The 27,472-nt window shown below is 44.0% G+C and overlaps 1 protein-coding gene across 1 annotated transcript in view; it reads right to left on the bottom strand.

The window, feature by feature from the left end:
• The window catches only part of Syt9 (synaptotagmin 9), a 200,332-nt gene that overhangs the window by 51,554 nt on the left and 121,306 nt on the right, over nt 1-27,472 (bottom strand). Inside the window, exons 4-6 of the mRNA XM_045146317.1 lie at nt 6,958-7,078; nt 5,052-5,223; nt 2,558-2,687 (exon numbers count right to left, since the gene is read on the bottom strand). Coding sequence (XP_045002252.1) covers nt 2,558-2,687; nt 5,052-5,223; nt 6,958-7,078 — 423 coding nt within the window. The remainder of the gene's footprint in view (nt 1-2,557; nt 2,688-5,051; nt 5,224-6,957; nt 7,079-27,472) is intronic.

Here is a 27,472-nt window from a genome sequence, read left to right as displayed (position 1 = left end):
CAGAAATTTTTTTTTTTTTAAATCTTATTTCTCTTGAACACATACCTCAAGGAGTTAAACTGCATTTATTTATTTATTTGAGAGTGACAGACACAGAGAGAAAGACAGATAGAGGGAGAGAGAGAGAATGGGCATGTCAGGGCTTCCAGCCACTGCAAACGAACTCCAGACATGTGCGCCCCCTTGTGCATCTGGCTAACGTGGGACCTGGGGAACCGAGCCTCGAACAGGGGTCCTTAGGCTTCACAGGCAAGCGCTTAACCGCTAAGCCATCTCTCCAGCCCAGAAATGTTTAAATAATTTCAAAAGTTATTTATGGGCTGCAGAGATGGCTTAGCGGTTAAGCGCTTGCCTGTGAAGCCTAAGGACCCTGGTTTGAGGCTTGGTTCCCCAGGACCCACGTTAGCCAGATGCACAAGAGGGTGCATGCATTTGGAGTTTGTTTGCAGTGACTGGAGGCCCTGGTGCACCCATTCTCTCTTTCTCTCTGCTTCTTTCTCTCTCTCCCACTCTCAAATAAATAAAAATAAAAAAATTAAAGTTATTTATTTATTTGTGTGTGTGTGTGTGTGTGTGTGTGTGTATGATTGCATCAACTGAAGGCTTTACACAAAGGGATCTTCAACTACTGAGCCACCTTCTCAGCTCCTAGAATTTTTTATTATTTTTTAAAATAGTTTATTTATTCATTTGAGAGAGAGAGAAAGACAGGCACAGAGAGAATGAGTACAGGCATGCCAGGGCTTCCTGACACTGTAAACGAACTCCAGATGCATGTGCCACTTAGTGCATCAAATTTGGATCCACAGGCTTTGCAGGCAAGTGCCTTAACCACTGAGCAATCAGAGGGTATGAGCTAGTAAATCAATGAGCTAATAAGCAAAGAGGGGATGAGAAGTGACAGGGAGGTGTGAGTGGTTGAGGGTGAGAATGGCTGAATGACTTCAGGTATCCTCTCTTTTCTATGCCAACAAAATCTTGTTTTCGGGGCTGGAGAGATGGCTTAGCAGTTAAGGCACTTCCCTGCAAAGCCTAAGGACCCAGGTTTCATTCTCCAGAACTCATGTAAGTCAGATGCACAAGGTGGCACAAGTGTCTGGGATTCGTTTGCAATGGCTAGAGGCCCTGGTGGGCCCATTCTCTCTCTCTCTGTCTCTCTCTCTCTTGAATAAATAAAAATTTTAAAAAATTTATTTAAAAATAGTTTTGTTTTTAGTTGAGCATCCTGCCACCCAACAAAAAAAAAAAATATTTATCACCTTTGCCTACAACTAGACACATCCAAAGTCCTGTGACTGAGCATGAGAAGCAGCGTTACGTACGATCTCACGGAGAATCCTTAAGAAAAGGCTGTGTATTCTTTTCACCCTCTCCCTATCTCAACTTCTTATGACCTTTAAGATGTGATGGGTTGGGGCTTAGTTGTCATATTTCACAGTTGCACAAGGGGGAAACAATCCTCCACACAGGGAGAATAAAGCCGAAAGGTAGAAGTCTAGATTTCTGTTGATCACAGAGGCACAATAACACCCACACTGGCATCCTCTGGACTTCCTGTATGTAAGAACTTCTCTTTCATGTGCTATTGTTTTATGCTTTGTTGATTTTGTTTTATTTTATTTTTTAAAATACTTTTACTGGGCTGGAGAGAGGGCTTAGCAGTTAAGGTGTTTGCCTGTGAATCCTAAGGACCCAGGTGTGACTTCCCAGAGCCCAGATAAGTCAGAGGCACACAGTGACACGGGCACACAGTGACGCGGGCACACAGTGACACGGGCACACAGTGACGTGGGCACACAGTGACACGGGCACACAGTGACGCGGGCACACAAGGTAGAGCACGCGTCTGGAGTTCATTTGCCGCGGCGAAGGTCCTGGCGTGCCCATTCCCATTCTCTCTCTTTGTCTCATAAATAAAACAAGAAAAAATATTTACGTATGCATGTATGTATGTAGGTATGTTTGTATGTGAGAGAGAGAGGGAGGGCAGAGCGCGTGCACGCGCAGGCGTACCAGGACCTCCTACCACTGCAAATGAACTCCAGATCCACTTTGCTGCCATGTATGCCTGGCTTTACATGGGTAATGGGAAAACCTGGAGGCATCTCCTTAGCCTGCGTAGTTGATTTTATTAAATGTCATGGATCCTACAAACTAACCAACTCATCAAGACTCACAGGCCAGTCCTAGAACCCGGGCTTTCTCTGGGTCGGTTTCAAGTTCTTTAAGAAGCCAGGCTCAGGACATTCAGATGATAGCCTGAACCTCCACATCCACCTAGATCCCAGAGATGCCCTGTAAATGCCAACCCAAAGTCATAACAGGGAGACAGAGAATCTTGGTCGTTTTAGAAGATAAGCATGAGGGATCATCCCTGATTAAAACCCCAAGACTGGTGGGGAGCACAGATTTCACACAAGTCCCAATAGCCCTGGGAAATGCCCTCAGGGACCCCAGGGGGGTACAAGAGCATGCATGCTGTTAATAGCACTTGCATTTCCACAGCCAGGTGTTTATTCTTTTGCAAAGCGGAATACATGGGGTAAGGAAGACTTACCTCCACCAGAGAGTGCCAGTGTGCAATGGGCTTCCGTGGGTATGACAGCATCTCACTCCAGTGGTCTCTGCCCAACCGCTCAGCCTCATTCCCTACTTGACACACGCCGATGACTTCATTGTGACCTACACTGTGAAAACGGCCCACAATAGTTTTTTCTTAAAATTTTAGTAGGTAAAAGCAATAGCCCCTCAATTAAAAGGCTAGAGGAAATAGGGAATCAGTGGCTTCCCCACCCCCACACCCCATACCCTTCTCTATTATAAAACAAGAGGCCAAGCTTAACAGCCCAAAGACCTGGGATTCAATGTTGTACCGGGTTCTCCTAACCTTTACATGGATTGGATTGTTTTTAAGACCACTATGTTCAATGAACTCCCCAATGCATGCCAAGGATACCATGCCTGGTTCTGGAACAAATTTGGCTTGCAGACCCATGCAGTGAAAAGGAAGCCATCAGAAAAGGGACATCTCTGTAACCACTCACATTTCCACAAGAAGCAATCAAGGACGGGTGAGGGAGCAGCTCTGAGCCTCATGGTCACGGGTGCTGACGCACAAACGGGGGCACAGATGGGGAAGCTCCAGGCTCTCTGGCCCCTTATTTCATTAGATAACCTTGTCATTATGTCAGGTCCTTCTTTCTCTCTTCCCATTCTTAGCTTGGGTTCTTGGACCCAGCTTGAGTTCCTATCTGTGAAAAGCATTCTGCTCCTTTAGCCCTAGTGTGGGCCTCTGTCTTGGGCTGTGGTTTTTTATTTCTACTTAGCAACTTCCTATAGACTTATAAAACACGTGCCAAAGGCCAGGGAACATTGCAGAAGTGGGGGTGGCAGGACTATAAGGGCCACAGGTTGGGATGGAGTACCCTGAGACATTGCCCCCCCCCCCATACACACAGAGACACATTCATGACCCCATAGTGAATACTAATAACTCCACTGAAGAAAGTTCTCAGTGGACCGGGAGGTGAGGGTAAGAGAGAGGGGTATAACAGAATAAGTGGAGGGAAATGTGATCAACACGTGATCTGCTCATATAGCAAAGTTCATAATTAACAATAAAAAATAATAAATATCCTTAATAAATTCTCTTTATGTTTCCGTAAGAGATAGTTTTTATTAAAAGTAGTGTTCTTGTAAAAAATAAAGTTCTTCGAAATAATTGGAAGGATGTGGCCATCCTGTTTTCTTTTTCCTACCTGTAAATATTTTTTTTGTCCTGTTTGTGTAAGGGTGGCAAAGGGTTGGCAAGGGTGGAGTGGAATGCGTGGGACACTGGAATCTAGCCTCATTCACGCAGACTCACGCAGAAGACTGTGGGTGCTGCCATGGATTTTTCCGGGCCAGATTCATGAGTTTACTGATAATTAAATTGAGACAGAGATTACATAATCAGGTTGGTCGATGCAGGAAGCTTGGCGGTAGCTTGAAAGGTCCTAGTCTAGCCTTCTGCAGTTGGTGGGCAGTGTCCTCTCCTGGGGACTGACATTCCAGTGCTATGTGCTGTGAAGATTCATGGGGCAAGTCCACTACCCATAGACTACCCTTGGGCAGTCATGCCAGCAGACAGTCTTGTTTCATGTAGGTCTCTGCTGGTCACTGAAATTGCTGGAATTTTAGAAATATCTGGGAGACTTTTTTTTTTTTAGCTACAAATAATATTTGTAAGATTATATTAGAAGTCAGAATGATTCTTTTTCTTTTATAATTATGCCCAGACCACGTGGGAGGTTTCTAATTAAAAAGAGACTTTGCATTTCAGTCTAATGACTGGTTTAACATGTATAATTCCCTGTTGGTACTTCCTTTGCATATTAAAATGACTGTTTTTCAAATCTGTCCTTTAAATACACAATTGGCTACAATGCAGGCTATAAATATCTCTTCTGTGCTGTATTAATTAAAAGTCTAGCATCTTATACATTTTAATGCTCTCTGTCATCCAGACTGTTTCTAGCATTTTCAAGAGAACATTTCTGTGTTTGCTTTCAGACTTAAGCAGATGGAAATGATCTTTACTAAACATGGTGCAAGAAGGAAGAAGGCGAAGATTGAAGTTATGTGCTTATGTTGATGATCTGGCAAAAGTAATTGTTCAACTGTTTTGGGTACAAGCTTTTCCCTAAAGTTGTTAGGATTGCTCAGTGGAAAATCGGACCTACTGGGGCCACAGCTCTCCACATTGAGCACTGAGATACTAGGAGGTAGGCCGAGATGGGAAGGGGCAGAGGTGGGTGTAGGGGGATGGAGGAAGAGAAACATGTAAGAGAGCGGGAGGAAAGACAGAAGAGCCGAGAAGCTCAGGGTTACTCCCACTGTACTGCGTGGCTTGGACAGCGGAACTCCTGGTCAGTCTGCCTTCCTTGTGTGCTGCTCCTTTGGTCACTCTCTGTGGCCTATGGCACCAGCTGAGTTTATGGCTACCCCTCTCTCTGCCCTGTCTGAACAGAGAACTGCGGGCATGCAAGGGGGAAGGGCTCCAGGCATCTCACCGGTCGTAGTCCATGACGGCTATGTACAGGTGGATCTGGTCGATGTTCTCAGGAGGGACGTCAAAGACTATGGCTTCGTTGTAAACGGGATTCAGTGTGTTCCTCTTGGTGGACGTTTTCCTCTTCTTCAGTCGCCGGCCATCGCACATTAGCGAGACTTTCACGTAGGGATCTGCACAGACCACGAGAAGCAGGGCACGGTGAGGATGGTGTGCGCCTACCGTGCTTACGCGTGGACCGTGCAGTAGAACTCCTTTCTCTGCCAGGAGTCTGCAGCTTGGGGGCTGTTAATGCACGTGGTCTCTGTGAAGTGACTAGCTGGGATAATTAAGTTATTCATTCAAGGAAAAAGCACAGGACACTGTCGCCTCGAAATGCATGAAATTTAAAAATAGCGTGAAAACAGCTGTTACCAAATTAGAAAACATTCCAGCTAGAATTCAGGACCTGCTTGTCTGTGAAGAGAAGAGAAATGCCGAACCCTTTCCACGGGGTGAAAACAGGCCTCAGCTGCTCTGAGCCTCCCCATGGAAGCTTCTCCCACAGGCTGGACTTTTCAGACGGGAAGTTCTTAGAGTCCCAGAGGTTCTGAATTCCTAGGGGGTATGGGGAGCTTCTAGGGTTGGCTGCTTTTAAATACAGCGAGCAGCCAGAGATGCCTACAGTGAGTCTGCGAGGGGAGAAAGAGTTCATCAGGGAGAGACGACACATGCCCGCCTGTGTGCAGCATGGTGACATGGTGTCGGGTGTCAAGGCTGGCCTCCACTCTGGAGGGTTTCTTCTGTTCCCACCAGCACTTTACTTTGCCCCTGCTCAAAGAGAGTCCGTGAGGCCTGGGGAGATGGCTCAGTGGCCAAAGTGCTTTCTGCACAAGTCTAAGAGCCTGAGTTCTAATCCCCAGAACTCATGGAAAGCCGGATATAGTAGTTCCCATCTATAATTCCAGTGCTTCTATGGAATGTGCCAGAAACTGTTGGGCCAGCTAGTCTGGTGCACACAGTGGCAAACAACAAAGAAATCCTGTCTCAAAATAAGGTGCAAGGTAAGGACACATATCCAAGGTTGTCCTGGTGGCCCTCTGACCTCCACATGCTTGTGCTGACATGGTGCCCACCTGTGCATGCGTGCACACACGAAACAAAGGGGCAAAGGTTTTCCCTCTCATTGTTTAACTTCCCTGACACCCACACTCTCCTAGTGGGACTTAAACCAGCAGGGTCCCATTTTTGTTTTCTATTTAGACACACGTTGGGGCATAGGACATAGAATAGGTTCCATCTCAAGTTCTTTGACTTCAATGACCAAGAGTCTGTGCACATGGGGTGCTGGTGACCACATTTAGGAACCCTTTACCAGGACTAGCTACACACACATACACACACACACACACAGTAGAACGTGCACATTTTTTTGTTAAAGTTTGGAATTTAAGAGTACATGCTTGATTCACTGAAAAGTAAACTGTGTAGTTCACTTTTATAAGGAAGTAGAATTGTTGTCAATCTTCAAAATGCCTTCAATAAGCCTGGGATGTTGATATCTGCGGAAAGACCCAACTAGACACACTTCCTGAGCATATACTAACTGTAGATCCAGTTCATCGGCAATTATGGTAAGGAGAAAATTCTAGACTCAACTCATGTTCCATAGCATCTAACATATATACAACAGTTTTATTAACTCACTTCATCTTACAACCTGATCAGCCAGATATTAATCATACCCTCATTTCGCAAATGGGAATTTGAAGCCCAGCCAGGTTAAGTGACTTGTCTAAGGCTTCACAGCTTTTAAGGTGGTCAGAGTGAGATTAAACCTGGACAGTTTGGTTCCAGTCAATGCACTGTTTTGGGAACTTAGTAATGTACTACATTAGAACCAGATGAGAAATTTAAGAATGTCTCACCTGATGCCCCCGTTATGTCCATGGCCTTTAAATTTCTTGCTTTTATGATGGTAATGGTCAGCCTGCCAGCCGTCGGGAGATAGCAGAGGGAAAACATCAGCTCTCCAAGATCCACGTTGTCCTGTTGAGAAAGCAGAAACAGAAGCATTGGTGTCTTCGGCCAGTGTGCACCAGGCAGGGCGGCCCTGGAAGGGCTCTCTCTGCTCCTTTGGCTTGGCTCAGGAGCTCCAGGTGTCACTTCCTTTCATGTCACAAGAAGAGTGCATCACCGCTCCTGGACGCTCCTCACCTATGGGACTCACTTTTAAATGACAGAGCTGAAGAGGCAGTCCACAGCCTCTGGCCACCACATACAGCTCTGCACAGCTTCCAAAGCCCAGAACACAGCCTCCAGTGCAAAAGTGCCACAGCCTTAAGAATCCTCCACAGAGCCTTCCCCCCACCCCGTGACTCTACTCATATCACGACTGCAATCTACAGAGCTTTCAGCACTGAGCCACACAGAGCAGTCCTGTGAGGTTGTGTAGCCCCAGCACCACCCAGGTGCTCTGCAGGTGGTCCAAATCAGCTTCTGGAAATCTTTCAAATGGGGTCTTACAGCAGCCTGCATGTTTGCTCCTCTACACAGGCCTCTCAAATGAGCTGTACTAAACCCATATACTGCTGTATCACCACATACATCCTCAGAACACTGCTCCAAACCTCAGCAGACCAGCAACATGGCTCCACCAGGCACTGGCATCTTCTAGTTCCCACATAGCTCTGGACAGGGACACTGTATGAGTCTCAGAGTGGGCAGCCAATGACCCTACTCTCCCACATCTCTGGACACACCTAATCTTACACCATCTCCAAGCTGGAAAAAAAAAAAAAAATAGCCCAGGCCTCATCCTAGGCAGCTCTGCTACCTGCCCTTTGGGGGTCTCACTTTGCCATATCCCTTTCTGTCCTGAGTGTGTCTCTAAGGAGCCCCTTTCTCTCTGCTGGGGAAGACATTTCCCTGGGCAACATGCAGCCGTCCAAATAGGTCAGAAGACATGAGTCTCTCCTCTTTTAGCCCAGGGAGAGTATAACCATGAAGAGGGAGGAAAAAAGCAAAAAAAAAAAAAAAAACAAAAAAACCAGCTCATTTAGTTTCAATTTCTGAGAGACACCTGAGGTTATTGAGCTGGGTGCCTGTGTCTAATTAATACAGTTTCATACTGACAATACTCTGGGGACGCAGGTTCTGGCCCTCAACGTTCACAGCCTCCTCTCCCTTCCCCTCCTGGATTCTCTGAGGATGCTTCTATTTTTAGAAGCACAGATTCAGCTTTGGAAGGTCACCTCCTGCCTTGACTGCTTCCATGGGAGGAGGCGGTGAAGGGATCTATTTGGTCGCTAAGGCAGATGGATAGCTCTGTGTCGCTTGCCTCATGCAAATAAATCACCTTCCCTTGCAACTCAGACTGTCCTGGTTCTTGGAGTCCTGACCTCAAGAGACCTGTGTGCCCAGGCTTTTCCCTGTAGGAACAGGCAGGGAGCAGTTCAAGAGGAGTGAGGGATTTGCATGCAGCAGGCTCTGGCTGCTGGGCTGGGATGGGCTCCCGCCTACAAACGCACAGTGGTCTGTGGGAGACAGAGCTTTGTCCACTGATCACCCCTTTGCTTTCTACAGCCTGGTCCATTCCTTTGCGCTTAACTTTTATTCTTCCCTCAGAGAGCTTCTCACAGCCCTAGTTCTCTCCTCCAAAGAATCCCAGTTCGTGAAGTAATTATAGAAGCAACCAAAATTATGCCCATGAAGTTTCATAATCAATTCTTTGAACATACATTTCCCGAGGGCTCACACTGTGCCCATACTTTGTAAAGTTTGGAATGTGAAAATGCACTGGCTCTAGTCCTTGTCCTCCAAGCACAGGTTACTTCTGTACTCAGTATGCTGGGTTGCTTTTTTCCTCAACATGAAATCCTACCCATAAATATTTTTATTACATGACTACTCACTCATGAGTCAAAAGAAACAAACAAAGTCAAACCTCAGACTAAAATTCCTCTTATTCTTTTATAATAACACATAAACTAAAGAAGTACTTATCAAAGTGAAAATGCTTGACCTTCAGGAAATTTACAAAGAAATCTTGTGGGCTCGGGTTGGAGCACAATTGGCTGAGTGTGTGCTTAGCCCTGAGTGTCATCTCCAACACTGCATCGGCCAAATTGTGGTGGTGCACCTCTATAATACCAGCACGCTGGAGGTGGAGGTAGGAACATTGGAAGTTCAATAAAATTCAAATCTAGAAAAGTTCAAGCGAAGCATTAAATACCCCCTTTCCCCATCTATACATTCCAATGCCATTCCTTTCCCCAGAGGAACAGCATGAATTATCAGGGTTGGTTTCCATGCAATCATGAATGCCAGGCAGGCATAGTCAGCCACCTGTAACACCAGCACTCAGGAGGCACAGATGAGGCACAGGTAAGCTGGTTAGCTAGACTAGCTACATCTGTGGGCTCAAAGGGTTCACGGGAGGGAGCAAGTGATGAATGAACATGCCCATTTTCAACCTCTTGTTCCCACATGCATATTTACACATGTTTATGTACACCACACATGTGTGAGAATACATTTATACAGCACTCAGAAGACACATACATAGACATGCAAAAATAATTTCAATAGCCTTTCTTCCTTTTCTTTTTCTTTTCTTTTCTTTTTTTTTTTCACAGTAGCCCACCTCAGTCCTCAATGGTAATGACCAGTGATTTGTCCAGATTGTGTCAAATGTCCCTTGGAGGAGCAGGGTCGCTTCAGATTGAGAAACTGTGGTGGTTTGATTCAGGTGTCCCCCATAGACTTAGGTGTTCTGATGCTAGGTTCACAGCTGATGGAGACTTGGGAATTAATGCCTCCTGGAGGGAGTGTATTGTTGGGGGCGGGCTTATGGGCTTTATAGCCAGTTTCCCCTTGCCAGTGTTTGGCACACCCTCCTGTTGCTGTGGTCCATCTTATGTTGAACAGGGGGTGATGTCCACCCTCTGCTGAGATCATTATTTTCCCCTACCATCAGGGAGCTTACCCCTCGAGCCTGTAAGCCAAAATAAACCTCTCTTCTTCCACAAACTGCTCTTGGTTGGGTGATTTCCACCAGCAACGTGAACCTGACTAGGCCAGGCTGACCTGGAATTCACTATGTAGTCTCACGGTGGCCTCAAATTCATGCCAATCCTCCTACCTCTGCCTCCTGCGTGCTGCTATTAAAGAGGTGTGCCACCATGCCCAGCTCTTTTCTTTATTTTCATTCATTCATTCATTCATTCATTCTTTTTTCTTTTTTAGGCCAGCCCAACAGGCTGGCCTTTTTTATGAGAGAGAGACACAGAGAGAGAATTGGCATGCCAGGGTCCAGACGCTGTAACTGAACTCCAGACATGTGTCACACCTTGAGGACATGTGCGACCTTGCACTTTTGTCACCTTGTGCATCTGGCTTATGTTGGATTTGGAGAGTTGAACATGGGCCCTTTGGCTTCATAGGCAAGTACCTTAACCACTAAGCCATCTCTCCCACACATCATTTATTCACTTTCAACCTATGTCCTGGATTTGGGTTGAACATTGCCCTTCCAGTGTCTAGGGGATGACTCATTAACCCTTGAGAAGCCACAGGCTTTCTGGGCTATGGAACAGGAGGGCATGAATGGTAGGTAATGTTGCTTTCTTCCCAGCAGATGGGGTTAGGGATCAAGAGCCTATAAATCGTGGTATCTAGAAATGATCCCTTAAGCCAATGCTTCTGTTGCATTGCTGGTAAAAATCATCCAACCAAAAGCATTTTGTGGGGAATAAAAGAGGTTTATTTTGGCTTATAGGCTCCATGATGGCAGGGGAAAAATGATGACGTGAACAGAGGGTGGACCATAGCACCAGGAGAATGTGCCAAACAGTGGTATGGGAAAACTGGCCATAACACCTATAAGCCCACCCCCAACAATACACTGACTCCAAGAGGCACTAATTCCCAAATCTCCATCAGCTGGGAACATAGCATTCAGAACTCCTAAGTTTATGAGGGACTCCTGAATCAACCACCACCTTCTTCCCCTGGCCCCCATATACTGATAACCATCCACGATGTAAAATGCAATGCATTCAGTGCAAATTTAAAAGTCCCCATAATTTTTAATCAATACCAATGATGTCCAAGTCATCTCTTAGGTCAAAGTTTCAAATCCTTCTACATTCCTCTTGAAAATCAGCTCCAAAAGGCCAAAGCCCCACAGTCAGGTGTCTATCACAACCCCACTCCTGGTACCACTTTACTGTTGCAGTCAGGTTTGCATTGCTGGTGGAAATCACCCAACCAAGAGCAGTTTGTGGAAGAAGAGAGGTTTATTTTGGCTTACAGGCTTGAGGGGGAAGCCCCCTGATGGTAGGGGAAAATGATGATCTCAGCAGAGGGTGGACATCACCCCCTGCCCAACATCAGGTGGACCATAACACCAGGAGAGTGTGCCACACACTGGCATGGGAAAACTGGCTATAACACCCATAAGCCCACCCCCAACAATATACTCCCTCCTGGAGGCATTAATTCCCAAGTCTCCATCAGCTGTGAACCTAGCATCAGAACACCTAAGTCTATGGGGGACACCTGAATCAAACCACCAGTTTCTCAATCTGAAGCGACCCTGCTCCTCCAAGGGACATTTGACACAATCTGGACAAGTCACTGGTCATTACCATTGAGGACTGAGGTGGACTACTGTCGTCTGATAGCTAGGTAGAGCTCAGTCATGCTGTAGAACAGCTTATGTTGTGCTGGTAAATGCTGGTTATCTGGTCTAAAATGTGGCCTGGTGCCAAGGTGGAGAAACAGATTACACAGAAGTGTTTGGATCCTTTGTACAAGTTCTGCAGTGCTGATAAGAGTCAAGTAGAGAGTAGTGGTGGAGAATCTGTCTTCATTTCCATGTTCAGAGAAGGCAGATGAGCAGAAATGCCACAAGTGGCTGAGTGCTCTGAAGGGTATGAGAGGAAGAGGAATGCCAGCAGAGACATATTTCACTTGCTTCTGCTTTGTGTGAGCAAAAGTTTAGAACTGCTGACAAGATTTATTGGGAATTTATAGGAAGCCTATGTAAATTGTCTGTCTGCCAATCTGTAATCTCTTTTCTGTGATGTTTGTCCATCTTTCCTGATGTTAGCTGTAATTTCTGGCTAACCAGTGAACGTCTGGATTCCTATTCTTACATTTCCGATGATTTCCTTCCCAGCTCCCTGAAGTTCTGAAAGGGCTGGGGCTGAAATCCAGGCTGACTACATCATCCATGTTCTTCTGCTTTACTGGGACAAAGGCTGGTTACATAATCCAAGAAGGATTAGGTAGAATTATTTCTAGGATTGAAAAATTGATATTGAAAGAGAAAAAAATTCTCATTTTGTTGGGGTTTTTCATTAGAAGATATAAGGCTAGAATTGTTTTGAGTCTTTAAATTTTTTTTATTTATAACAGAGAAATAGAGAGAGATTATGAATAAATGAAATGGGTATGGGTGAGCCAGGGTATCTTGGTGCTACCAAAAAAAAAAAAAAAAAAAAAACCCTCCAGATACATGTGCCACTTTGTGAGTTTGGCTTTATTTGGGCACTAGTAAATTAAACTCAGGTCATCAGCTTTGCAAGCAAGCACCTTTAACCACTGAGTCACCTCCCCAGACACTAGAATTGTTGTATGATTCTCTTCAAAAATACTTTTCTTTATTTATTTGAATGCAGAGAGAGATAGAGAAGAGAGAGAGAGAGAGAGAGAGAGAGAGAGAATGGGTATACCAGGGTCTCCAGCTGCTACAAATGAACTCCAGATGCATGTGTCACTTTGTGCATCCACCTTTATGTGGGGACTGGAGAATTGAACTCAGGTTGTTAGCCTTTGCAGACAAGTGCTTTAACCACTAAGCAATCTCTCTAGCCCTGTTCCATGATTCTTATATGATATATAGTAAAAGTGGCATAGCATTACTTTGAATTAATCTACGTAAGTTAAGGATGTATACTAGATAGATACTGCCTGTCCATATAACTCAAACAATACCAGGAGCTTTTAGCTAGGAAGCCAACCAAGGAGATAATACGGATGTGCAAAAAATACTTTTGATTTCAAGATAATATGGATGTGCAACAGTACTTATGACTCTAAGAAAGAGGCAAAATGGAAAATGAACTCGAGAAAAATCTGGCAAAAACAGAAAACCTAGGATGTAAGATGGCAAATTTGAACATACTACTCACCAATGACATTAAATATAAGTAGCCTGAATATTTGCACTTTAGTTTCTAAAGCTTGGGCATATAGTGCAGTTGATTGAAGCTGAGTTCAAGTCTTGATCCCTCATTTAACCTTACATAAGCTTTGCTATTGCTCAGTTATAGGGTCAGTATCTGAAGTATAAGGTTGGTAAAAATTAAGGTTAATGGAAGAAACATCTGTACAACAAATACTAAATAGAGGGTAGCTATTGTAATTACTGTATTTGATTATGTATTTACTACTATCATGAATGTTAGGACTCAAACAATGACATCCCAAAGCATGATGCTTTGACATGTTGAGTACTTTTTCCCTCCTAAATGTATTAACTTTTATTTATTTATTTATTTGTTAGTTTTTGAGTACTTTTGACTAAAGGAAGGGTGGATGTGCTAAGGGCAAGGACATTTTCTGACCATATCCTGTCCTTGCTCCTTCTCCTCTTTCTCACCCAAAGAAGACCAAAGAGACTATATAATTCCTCGAGTTGGGTCATAGAAACTATAATTTATTATCTCCAAAGCCAACCACAAAGCCTGGAAATATTTCTGTAGCCTCCCCCACCCCCACCATCTTTCTGTCTTGGAGTCGAGAATAATTTCTCTGATCTACCTCATCTGAAAGCAGGCCATGTGACTGTTATTACAGAAGTGTTCCAGGAAAAGGAAACTGAGAAAGTCTGAACAAACTGCAAAGATTCTTCCTCGGTATATGACCACTAGGCCACTAGGCCCACCTTTTGTCCAGGCACTTGTTCACACGCTGGGCATTCTTCATGCAATATCAGCTTGGTGACACTCACTTTTCTTGAGTCTTTGCATCCTCATTTCTGAGTTTCTTGTCACATAAAACTTGGATGTAACACATGTTTTAATATTTTTCTCCTCTCTCTTCAGTACTGGTCAGAAACGCTGGTATGGCTGAGGAAAGTTTTCCTTCCCTATCCCAGTTTGTAGACTCCTCAAGGGGAAGACTTACTTACCATCTCTTCCAATAGCCACCATGTAGGTATGGCTACTTCAGTATTTCTGGCATCAGTGAAGTGATAATCAAAGAGAAGGGTCAAGAATATCTGGATATGTACACAGTCTTAGTAGCTCCCTGGATCCTTTGGATCAAATTTCCAGTGAGCCACTAGGCTCTGGTAACCTAGTCTCCACTTCATTACTCCTCCTCCCCAGCATATTCCTCAACACTACCAGATAAATCCTTTTCTTACAAAGCCTCTTTCGCAATCAAGACTTTGCAAGATATAGCAGCAAATGCAAACTAGTGGAAACATGTCTCTCAAACATCCTGCACCTTCATCCTGCATCTTCGCCTGCACCAATCACACTAGTGGCTCGCTCTAGATTCCCTGGCAACAGGGGAGCTGTTAAATGACCTGATCATCCTGTTTTCTCAGAGACTCCAACTGTATTCCTGATGCTTTTCCAGACATGACAAAATGGGCAGAAAAAAAAGAGCTTTTTTTTTTTTTTTCCAGTGACAATCCAACCAATAATTAGCATGCACTGTTAAAGTAACTGTTGGTTGCACTTTATTTATAGGTATTAACATGCTTAATGACACTGGAAATGTGCCTGGAGATGAAACTTCCTAAGCTGGTGCTGGGCACAAGGGAACCCGCAGCCCTCACAGGGAGTGGGAGATGCTGGGATTAGCTCACTCCCTTCCACTCAACCTGCTCTCAAAAGGTGCTAGGACTAACCCTCCTTTACGAAAGGATTTTCTTTGACCCATGCTATGCTCAGCTAGGAACGGACAGATAATAACATCATTTATGTATAAAGATTTTTATGGTTGACAACAAAATTCCCCAGCACCATCTTATCCAGTCTTCTCCAGTTCCCTGGTTTCACATGACATTTATATGTGGATGACTTATATGTTTATAGGTCTACAAAGTCCCCTCCCTTTACATCTAGATGGTTTTTTTAGATCCCTAGTTAATGTCTAACAGGCATCTCAGTCTTAATATTTCACAAATGAGCTAGTTTTCCTGTCCTAATCACAAATTTTTACCTAACCTTTCTCCATATTCATGTGGTAGAACCTCCCAGAGATGGACGCTGAAAATCTGGTCGCCATCATATCTATATTCTTCCTTTCCTTTCACTCCCCCCCCACATCTGCAAGTCATGTATTTCTCCCTCCAAGAATATTTGAATCTACCTGATTTCTTCCTCTATGGTCATAATCCATTGCATGTCATCTCACCATCACTGTGGCACAGCAGTGAAGGCAGTAAGAGAATACTCGCTGTGATGGGGTGCTGGAATCATGGGCCTCTACCCTGCTATGGGCTTACAGCTGTTTCGGGCAGAGAAATCCTTAAAGGTTTGTTTCTTCACCCTCATGCCTATACTGCATCATGTCTCTGAGTCCAGGATTCTCAGTGATCACTGGTTGAGTATTCAGAGAAGGCAGATTCATTTAAGGGCCACCTCAATCTGCAGAAGTGAGGTGACCCTATGGTAAATAACCTCCCCATGTGAGGGGACTTTCTCCCAAAGGCCTCTAAGAATGCCATGCCATGGTTGAACAGCTCCATCTCACCTGCGCCCACAGGAAGCTGGCTGTTTCCTAGTGCTGCATTGACAAATGCAATCCAGGATGACGATAACATAGGAATCGGATAATAAGAGTAATCGCTCAGTCTGAGCTAGCACTTTGCCTTCCTATGAGGAAAAAAGTGTCTCTTGTTTGTCCGAAATCACATAATGTCTGCTTTTGCTCTGCTGAGATTTAAGTTTTTCATATTCAGATGGGATGGGTGTGCTCAGGGTGGTATGGCTGTAGACTAATGTTTTCATACTCAAAACACATATAAAGCAGGGAAGACGTGGTGAACCTGGTGGACTCATCTATGACACATGCTTAGATGACAACATTTCACTGTAGGTGAGTTTGCCAAGTACATGGATTTTCTCAGTACTGGAGGCATGTGCAGGGGGGCCATATGACTAGGAACACAGGACACAGCTTCACCCCAAGGTGGTGGTCCCAGATCCTGACATACTTCAGGCATAAAGAGCTGAGCCACTTTCCCAGAAAAGCAAGCCTGATGCTCCTCTTAAGCATTGAATTAGGATCCATGACTGGGGGATTGTTTTGGAATCCCTCAAAAATCACTGAGTAAATCGGTTCCATCAAAAACAGGGACTACGAGCCCAATATCACTTCTTGTGAGTGAGCTACTGGACTCAAGAACAGGGAGACTATGGGTCCAGGTAATGTAATCACAGCATGACATCTGAGAATCCCTCTCTCATAGTTCTGCAGATGACCTAGATATATGTAGCTTAGATAATAATCAAGGTGAATTCATATATCTAGTCAGACAACCATATAATGTTAGGTAATTATCCAACAACCTGGGTATTACCCATTTTTATTATTTTATCAATAGTTTATAAGATGGCATAGAATTTGAGTACAACATAATAGGCTTAATAAGTATACTGCAGTCCAGAATCAGGATCCATAAAGTCTGGAGAGGTGAGACAGTTAGAGCCTAACATAAATTTATCAAGGTGAATTATTTGAAGGCCTAAAACATCAATGATATAACCATAACCTAATATATGCAAAAAATGAAAGGCTTTAATCTTATTTTCATCAAATGTGATATTGCTATTAGAAACTAATTTTGCATTAAGCTATATCAGTAGAGGTATAATTTTCAGAGGACAGGTGTATAGCAGTCAAAGTTACATGAAAAACAAAATCTGTTCTGGGCATCTAGATTTTTGAGATATGTAAGTAGCTAGAAAATGCTGACAAGAGCAACCACTGTGGGAGAGGGTCAAAGTTATAGGAGGAACAATGAGGAATCATTAAGCCTTAAGGAAAAACATTCAAGTAATACAAGATTCTTTTTCTAAAAACATATTTATTGGGGGGGGGCAGAGAGAATGGGTGTACCAGGTCTCCTGCTACTGCAAATGAACTATAGATCCATGTGCCAATTTGTGCCTCTGGCTTTACCAGGGTACTGGGGAAATGAACCTGCGCTCTCAGGCTTACAAACAAGCACCTTTAACCATGCAACAATCTCTCCAGCCCCATGGAACACAAGAGTCTTGCTGGGACTCAATTGAATCTGTGTCACACAGAAGAGGGACTAAATTTGTTCTTAATGGTTCCAGTGAGTAAAGCTAGTGTCAGTAAGTGGAAACCATAGGAAGATTGGAATAGTGATTTATGTCACAATGTAAAACTGTGGGTAACCTGTCTCTTAGCAGTATGTTCATCCAGTTTCTCTGCTGTCAAGCTGGATCACAGATGAGGAGGGCAGTTGGAAAAATATAAAGACTTGTCTCTTTCCTGATCCTGATCTATAGCTCAGACACAAGGTGATTGGTAGGAAAGACAGTGTGTTTCTCAGACAGAACAACTATTTTATCAGAACCATGACTAATATGTATGGCTTGGGAGAGTGTGAAATTGTATCCGAGGAGAAAATCTAGAGATGAAGGGACCAGAAACAGTGAAGGTCATGGTCTCATGTTGCTTCATTCACCTCCTAAAGGTATCACAAGTTGAATTCTAAGCCTTGGTGCACCTGGCATAGGAATTTGGGGAGTTGGATCTTTTCTTTCTCTCTATCTCTCCCCTCAACTACTTCATCTCAACATTGCTTTCCTAGTAGGTATTTTGAGGCTCACATGTGATTTTTTTTTAATCTTCCCATTTTTCCAGGATCATGTCTAGCCAAAGAGAAAGTCCTCGGTTAAAACAAAGACAGAAGCTTTCAAAAATTCAAGGCTTACAGAAAAGGATCCAGTATTTAACTTGAATTTTCAATAACCTATTCTGAAGACTTTCTACAGATCCTCCCATTCTCAATAGAAAAAGAAAACTCACAAAAGTAACTGGGGATGAAAATTTGTTCTGATTTAAAGGCCGTTGGAATCTCAAAGCATCCTTAGAATTGAGCACTGTGTGCTGGCTCTTATGGGCATAGCACATTTCATTGGGTTTTGAAGAATAAATTTAGATGAGTTGGAAATAAGTTGAATTTATTCTGCATCCTCAGTATCTTTGTTATCCTAAAAAGTCCATCAAAAGCAAGAATGTATGCAGTAGACAGGGGATAAAGATGGACTCTCCAGTAAATACGTCCTCTAAAACAGAAACATGGCAGAAAGAGTTGAGGTAGTATGCTCTCATATGCTCTCAGGTATGAACAATAACACAGAAAACACAATTTCTTCTAATATGAACAGGGATTTGACCCAATGAAAAGTACACATGACACAGTTGCTTGGTTTCCCCCTAAAGCCTTTTACTGGAGTCAAGTGCCATGCATCTCCCATTCCTCTTCTGCCTCCCACACATCCATCCATCCACACACCCACACAGTGACTTATTACAATTCCTCCTCCCAATCACCTCTTCCAACCAATGCACAACGTCAACACAGGTATGATCACACCACTTCTTGCTTAAATTCAGTAACAAATCCTGGATGTTCTTAGGTTAACATCTACATCTCCTCTTACAGAAGATTTCTAAAACTTTGCTGTTGTTTCCAGTCAATCTGAATTATTCTTTCCCCACCCACCTTGCCCTTTCATTCTTTTATGTGCTGTTTCTTCTTCCTCACGACCCATGCTCACTCCTATGGCAAAATTTTCTCTGTGTGCTTTTGGTGTGTGTGTTGGGAGGTGCAGAGATAAGGTCTCATAAACTAATCTGGTCTGGAAGTACCTATGTATCTCATGCAGGCTGGCCTAGAACTCAAGTTGCACCTGGGTGCTGGGATTACAGGAATATATCACCACAGCCCACTCCCTTTTATTTTTATAAAGATTTGTTTTTATTTATTTATTAGAGACAGAGAGATAGATAGATAGATAGATAGATAGATAGATAGATAGATAGATAGAACAAGAGAGAAGCAGTGCCAAGGCCTCTATCCCCTGCAAAAGAACTCCAGACGCATGTGCGACCTGGAGAATCAAACCTGGGTCCTTAGGCTTTGCAGGCATGTGCCTTAACCTCTAAGATACCTCTCCAGCCCTCCTTTTTATATTTTTTGAAAACCTATCTTGCCAAGTTTTGTCCTCCCCTGCAGCCTTCAGAGTCTGTGCTCTTTCCTCTTTGTCCGTTTCTGTTAACATGGAATTAGGATGTGGTTGTGATTCTGAGATGCTAAAGGTATAGCTCTATGTACCCTTTGGCATATCTATCCAGGGACATGGTTGTTTTACAAAGGAGAGCAGGGTGGTATAGAGGTTAATTGTCTGAGGTCACTGGGCTAGGTAAGTGCAGGAGCTACACCCTAACCAGGCAGCCTATCAACCGATGACGTCCTCATGTGCGGAGCCCTTTCGCAGCCAAGAGGCTCTTTGCAGCTGGCTTTACTACAGCAACTGTGGTCACATTTTTCTTGAATGGTGGAGATTTGAGGGAACTTGCAAGATCTGGACGGGGAGATAAAATATGTCTAGATTCTTTTTTAATATTTTATTTTTATTTATTTGAGGGACAGAATGAGGCAGAGGAAGAGAGAGAGAGAAAGAGAGAGAGAGAGAGAGAGAGAGAGAGAGAGAGAGAGAGAGAGAGAGAAAGAATGGGTACTCCAGGGCTTCCTGCCACTGCAAACAGACTCCAGATACATGTTCTACCTTGTACATCTGGCTTATGTGAGTCCTGGGGCATCGAACCAGGTCCTTTGGCTTTCCAGGAAAGCACCTTACATGTCTAGATTCTTTATTAAAAACTTATTGTAATGTATTTGTGTGTACAAGTACATCAGAGTCTCTGGTTGCTAGAAACCAATGCTAGTTTGACTTTGGCTTTACATGGTGAATGGGGACTTGAACCCAAGCTGGCATGCTTTGCAAGCAAGTATCTTTAACTACTGCATCTGTAAAGCCCTTTGTTTTGCCACACAATATTCCCATCCTCATAACTGACCCATTCTCTCACCTTTTATCAGCAAGAATCATTTTTGCCTTCGCAATGAGTGAGAGAGAGGGGGGGGGAGGGAGAGAGGGAGAGAGCGAGAGAGCGAGAGAGCGAGAGAGCGAGAGAGCGAGAGAGCGAGAGAGAGAGAGAGAGAGAGAGGGAGAGAGAATGAATGCTGAATCCAATTTGAGAATTGGGGCAGATAGCACTCTAGCAAAAGAGGATCCGTGTTTCCTCCAATCACCATCAGAACCACTTTCCTCTGTGGCCAAGGCACTAAGGCAATTTTCTAACACTCAAGGGGAAGATGAGATTTTGCTGCAACACAGGGCAGTGAAGGTATGTGTCATTTCATACCTTCAAATAGAGACAATCATAGTCTCTCCTCTCTCTCTCTCTTAACACATGTCAGGCAGCACAAACAAAAATGCACATGTTTGTTCATTCTCATGTTACCCCTCAGTTCCCTGAGCAGAGACAGCCCCAGGCAGGTCCACAGTTAGTGAACCAGCACATCATGTCTCTTCAGGAGGGATAGGCAGAGCAATCCGAGGCAGCACAGGGCAAGTATGCCTCTTCACCAGCTCAACTCACAGCTGATGACACTCTTAACATTCTGCTCTAAAATCCAGATAAGGGGGCGTAAGCATGCCAGAAGAAGCCCCAAGATACCATGCAGAATTATCCAGGAAAGATAAGCTATTATTGTAACATGGCATGGCCTGGGAGCTATAGATATCACCAGGTCACAAAGTTTGCTAGTGTAAAGAATGGTTTTTGTCAGGTGTGGTGGTACACATGTTTAATCCCAGCGTTTAAGAGGCAGAAGTAAGAGAATCACTAGGAGTCTGAGGCCAGCCTACGATTACAGAGTGAGGTCCAGGTCAGCCTGTGCTACAGTGAGACCCTACTTCGAAAAAAACAAGAACAAAACAGCAACAACAACAAAAAGAATGCGTTTGCAACAACACACTTTCTATCCCCATAAGCTCTCTGCCCCTTTTTTATTAAGAGATCATTCTAGGGGCTGGGGGCATGGATCAGAGGGTAAGAGCTCTTGCTGCTTAAGCACCAGGGCCTGGAATGGCCTGAGACTGCCCAAATTCAACTCATCAGCATCCATGTAAAAAGCCATATGCGTCTGTACCCTCATCTGGGGGAGCAGCGGCAGCAGTGACCAGAGAATCATTGGGCCTGGTGTACTGACCATGGCAACTCTGGCTTGAATAGAAAGAGACTGTCTCAAGGACGTATGCAGATACGTGATAGAGCCTCGATGACCCTCTTTTAGCCTCTGTGGGTGGGCATGCATCTGCACACACATGTGCATATGCCACACACACATCATGCACCACAGTACATATAGTCGATGCACAGATACACACATGCAAAAACAGATGTGTTGAATGAGCCTAGTAGAATTTCAGAGCAAAGGTGCTGCTCCCACGTCCAGGATGAGGCAGGGGGTCAGAGGGTTGCCGGGTGTCCCCATACAGTGCTTCATTTCAGACTCACAGGACCTTCTATAAAAGTCAGCTGCTACCCAGAACCCACTTCTTGCTGATAGCCCCAGGCCACTCCATGTGTTGGCATGTTTTGGGCAGCAAATCCACTCACAGCAGTTGCAGGGGCAATGTGAGGGAATCCCAGGCTCCCTACAGTAGCAGCTAATTCATGGAGCATTGGAATCTGTTCTCCTTATACCTGGCATTTACCCAGAACAAGAGGCACAGCAACAAAGTGGGAGGCAGGAGGGAGTCTGCAAAGGCAGAAGGAAGGAAAAAGACAGGAGAAAGGGTAGGTTGGACTTCAATTTAGTTTTTTGTTGTTGTTGTTGTTATTTTGCTTTGTTTTTGTCGACTGAAACCAGACCTCATGTACCCTAGGCAAGTGCTCTATCACTGAGCCTTTCAAATTAAACTTATTTATTCAACAATTACTTGTTGAATACTTACCATATTCTAGGCATTATGCTCAGTGCTGGGAATACAGGGGACAGAAGGAATAAGCGTCCTTGCTGTAATGGGGAAGTCATTCAAATTGCTACTCAAGGCCTCAGATAATGAACTAAATAAGTAAATTGCATTATATGTTAAATGGAGAAAATTTTCATTGAAAAATTAATAGTATAACAGAGCTGGAGGAAGAAAATGCAAGTTTATACACATTCAGGGTCTGGCAGGGTGAATTCGCAGCAGGGTAACTGTGGTAATGAACTATGAGAATTAACTATGGGAGTATTTCTTATGGACCTTACAAAATGACTTTTCTGAGATTATTGCTGAGAGATGTTAAGTTCCTGACTTGTAACTTGCCTTAAACTTAACCTTACAACTATATAATCCACCCACTTAAAGCAGTGTGACCAGGTTTCCCTGGTCTTGCTGTACCTTTGTCCTGAAAAGCACAGATGACCAGTATTGACGAGCAATGCTTAGACATGCTGACTGATCTTAAGCTATGCTCTTTGCCCAGTTTCCACAGTGACCCGATTGGACTCTCGGCTCAGAGGGAATATACGTGTATGAGAAGTACTGATCTTAGTGTTGAAGACAACAAGGTCAATGACTAAGAGCCCACAGACCTGTTGAAGACAATGGGCTTAACTGCATTTGTGATCAGCGGGTACATGTGTTCTGGATCAGCAAAGCCCAGCAGATAATACCTCCAAGTCCCTCCCTTTATCAAATGTTTGAGGATTATTCAAAGTCAAAACTTCCTTGCCATTTGTTCATACAATGTACTACTTGTTCACATATTGCTGGTTTTTGGCTGTTCAGTAAAAATGCCAATGAGCTCCTGCTAGCAGAGGCAGGGCAGCCATGGCCACAGTGACATCAGAGCAGCGATGAGAGCAGACGCAGCAGGGCTTCAGCTAATCTCCTCAGTTTCTTTTTTCTTCAGGCTGCTGCTAGAGGCACTCAGCCCACTCCTGGGCTGGGTGTACCAAGAGTTAGTGCTCCCAATTCTCAGGCTCTGCTCCCACTTCTGGGTGGGAAAATTTTAGAAGTTATTCTTCTAAATTCCAAGGGCTGTGCCCCCAAAATACAGCAGAAAACTGATTAGGAGGCTACTGCCATAAACCTACAACTATGCAATACTAGTCAAACATTGTTTCTGCTAATTTAGTTGCACGAGACTTCCTTGGGTTTTGTAAGTTCTCTGAGCTCACGATGAAGTATTGATGTTTCTCTTACTCACCTAGTCAGATATAGTTTAGACCGTTTTTAGGCACTTTTTCTTTTGAGGTTGGGTCACACTCTAGTCCAGGCTGACCTAGAACTTACTCTGCAGCCCAGGCTAGCCTTGAACTCACAGCAGTCCTCTTACCTCAGCCTCTCATGTGCTGGTATTAAAGGTGTGAGTCACCATTTCTAGCCAGTGTACAGATCAGAAAGGGTTGCAAGAGGGATATACTAGAACATTATTCTCAGGAACTCAGAAATAAGTAAAGCAAAAGGACCTCTATGACAAGAGTGCTGCTTTCTTGGTGAACCTGGTACCAGCACAAGGGTGAAGGAGATAGACTCAGAATACTCAACTCCTACCCAAACCAGATATCCAGAGATACAGAGGCTCCCAAGTCCTCATCACTGAAGTAGACCCAAAATGAACCCATCATGGCTCAGGGAAATTTGTGGAAGAGGGGGCAGAAAGATTGTTAGAACCACATGATGGGACATTATGCACAGAGACATTGCCTCTTACCCATAACTGATGGCTACCCCACAATGCATGACCCACATTCCCCAACGAGGAGGGTCCCTGGGGGGGGGGAGGACAGGGAGGAGGCTAATGATGGTACCAACATGGTTGTATACACACTGTGCACAAAACTAATACAAACAGAAAAAATTTAAACAGAATTTTGAAATGTTCACTATGAAGCCTTTTTTCATGCATTTTTAGGCTACATTGTGTACATCTCCATCCAGGAACTCCAACAGGCAGGAAATGAAGGCTTTTCCAATGACCAGGTGCTTGTCTGATCATTCAGCTAAATAATGTGAAATTACCATCTTTGTAGGTCAAAGCTAGGATATGAGATATTTTTAAGAAATATTTTTTATGTATTTAGTTGAGACCTAATGAGAATGAGAAAAAGGAGAGAGAGAGAGAGAGAGAGAGAGAGAGAGAGAGAGAGAGAGAGAGAGAGAAAATAGGCACACCAGAGCCTCTAGTCTCTACAATCAAACTCCAGACACATGCAGCATCTTGTACATCTGGCTTACATGGGTCCTGGTGAATTGAACCATGGTCCTCTGGCTTTGCAGGCAAGCACCTCAACCACTAAGCCATCATTCTAGCCCATGAGCAATTTTATATAGCTCAACTGATTACATAGCTTTAGGTGAGATCTGTGCTTACTGCTGCCCTAGATGCCCTAAAGTGTAGTTGATGAGACTTATCCAAAAAGAGAATGCAAACTGGAGCAACCCAGGGTGGCCAAGAACTCCAACACTGGCTACACCTGCAGGAGCAAGACCAGGCGCAGGGGCAGCAAATGTCTTTAGCTCAACAGAGGCCAGTCACAGAGATATGGGAAGGAGAGACTCAAGACAGAGAAAATCACTGCAGGGCAAAATGGGTAGGCAAAAGGGAATGAGGTCATAATACGTGGTTTAAAAATACATTCCAAAGGAGGAAATAATATCAACACTTCAACTCCTCTTCTGAGTTTAGTTTAACCAAAAAACAACAGAGGACAAAGATGCACCAAGCAAGCAAGCATTTCCACCAAAATAGTAACCAGTGAAGTGATAGCCAGACTATATGTAAATGTGGCTGAATTTGTAATGCACCAACAAACAGAATCTATCAGTATTGATAATGTGCCTTGACCAAGGTTTTATTCCCATTTGCATGGGTGACTCAAAACTAGTAAATAAACCTGGTAAGCATTTCTCTTAACGTTCATACCCATATATTAATGCCACTCTCACTTTTGGTTAGAAAAGCTTTTCTGTTCAAATGGCAGTGACCTAGGGATGACTCAGGAGGCACCATGGTGCTGAGAAGTGACAGAGGAGTGCTCAGCACTGAAACATCTCTATCATACCTTCCAAGGCTCAGGGTCCATTGCAGAAGAGGTGGTGGAAAGAATGTAAGAGCCAGAGGAAGGGTAGGACTCCTCACAACATGCTCCTCCAGACACGGAAAGGCCTGGATATCCATGACCTCACAGTGCCTGACACTACCTACAGAAGACCTTCAAAACAGGAGGAAAAGATCATGACATCAAACTAAGAGAGACTGGTTGAGAGGGGGAAGGGTATGATGGAGAATGGAATTGAAAAGGAGAAAGTGGTGGTGGGGGAGGGAATTACCATGGTTTATTGTCTGTAATCATGGAAGCTGTCAATAAAAATTTTTTTAAACCTAGCAAATAAACAATGCAGGGTTGGAGAGATGGCTTAGTGGTTAAGTGCTTGCCTGTGAAGCCTAAGGATCATGGTTTGAGACTCAATTCCCCAGTACCCACGCAAGCCAGATGCACAAGGTGGTACATGCATCCGGAGTTTGTTTACAATGACTGGAGGCCCTGATGTGCTCATTCTCTCTTCCTCTGTCTGTCTCTCTCTGTTGCTCTCAAATAAATAAAATAAAATAAACAAACCCAAAAATTTTAAAAAAGAAGGCAATGAGTCATGTTAATGACTAGAGGAGAAAAATAATGGAAAAATCTCAGTGGAGGGCTGGAGAGATGGCTTAGCGGTTAAGCACCTGCCTGTGAAGCCTAAGGACCCTGGTTCAAGGCTCGGTTCCCCAGGTCCCATGTTAGCCAGATGCACAAGAGGGCGCACGCATCTGGAGTTCATTTGCAGTGGCTGGAAGCCCTGGCGTGCCCATTCTCTCTCTCTCCCTCTATCTGTCTTTCTCTCTGTGTCTGTCGCTCTCAAATAAATAAATAAATAAAAACTGAACAAAAAAAATATTAAAAAAAAAGAAAAATCTCATTGGAAAAGATATTAGAGGGGCTGAGGAGATGGCTCCGTGGATTAAGAACTCACCACTCAAGCTTGAGTCCAAGTGTGGATCCTCAGACCCCATGGAAAAATCAGAAGCTGTGGCAGGATTCTGTAATCCCAGCAAACCAAGTGGGAGATGTGAGGTGAGACAGAATCACTTCCCAGAAGCTCACAGACAGACTAGCTAGCCTGGCAATTGTATCAGTGCAGTACAACCAGGAGAGACCCTGCCTCAAAGAGCTGTGAGGCGAGGACTCATGCCAGAGAGTTGTCTTCTGATTTCCACATGTGTGCTGTGTGTGTGTGTGCACGCACACACACGCACACCCACACCTACACCCACACACACACTGAAAGAAAAGATATTAAGTCCAATTTGAGATCCATTCTTTTATTATTTATTTATTTGAGAAAGAAAGAGGGAGAGAGAGAGAGAGATACAGGGAGAGAAAAGAAGAAGAAGGAAGAGGAGGAGGAGGAAGACAGAGTGAATGGGTGCGCCAGAGCCTCTAGCTGCTGCAAAAGAACTCCAGATGCATATGCCACCTTGTGTATCTGGCTTACTTGGGCCCTGGAGAATTGAGCCAGGGTCCTTTGGATTTTCAAGCAAGCATCTTAACCAGTAACCCATCTCTTCAGTCCCTTGAGATCCATTCTTTTTTTTTTTCTTTTTAAAAATTTATTTATTTATTTATTTGAGAGCAACAGACACAGAGAGAAAGACAGAAAGAGGGAGAGAAAGAGAATGGGCATGCCAGGGCTTCCAGCCTCTGCAAACGAACTTAAGACGCGTGCGCCCCCCTTGTGCATCTGGCTAATGTGGGACCTGGGGAACCAAGCCTCGAACCGGGGTCCTTAGGCTTCACAGGCAAGTGCTTAACCGCTAAGCCATCTCTCCAGCCCGAGATCCATTCTTAATAAAAACAAATATAAGCAATACCATAACACTAATGGAATTATCATCAAATTCATGAACAGGACCATAACTCCTGCTATCAGTCCTTTTGTTCTGGGAAGTTCTAGGCAATTCTACAGAACTAAGAAACATAAATAAAAGGTAAAATTTATTGTAGAAAAGCAGTTACTATATAATTCAAAGAGGCGATGATAACTTTACAGGCAAACCACAATAATCAGGTTAAAAAAATTGACCCTTGTATGAGCATCACAGCCATGATGGGAAACCAACTGCTCTTGATTTGGCTAACTGATCCGCTCAGTTGAACAGGACCCAAAGCTGGAGATGGGAAACATGTCAGAACCATATCCAAACATGAGCCCGTTCTCCATTATCAAGCTACCACCAATCATAGGCTACAAGAGGGCCTATACCTATTAA

Source organism: Jaculus jaculus, chromosome 3 (assembly GCF_020740685.1).
Source record: "Jaculus jaculus isolate mJacJac1 chromosome 3, mJacJac1.mat.Y.cur, whole genome shotgun sequence".
Classification (NCBI taxonomy): domain Eukaryota; kingdom Metazoa; phylum Chordata; class Mammalia; order Rodentia; family Dipodidae; genus Jaculus; species Jaculus jaculus.
Note: the sequence above shows the minus strand (reverse complement) of the source record. Positions and strands in the feature narration are given on the sequence as shown.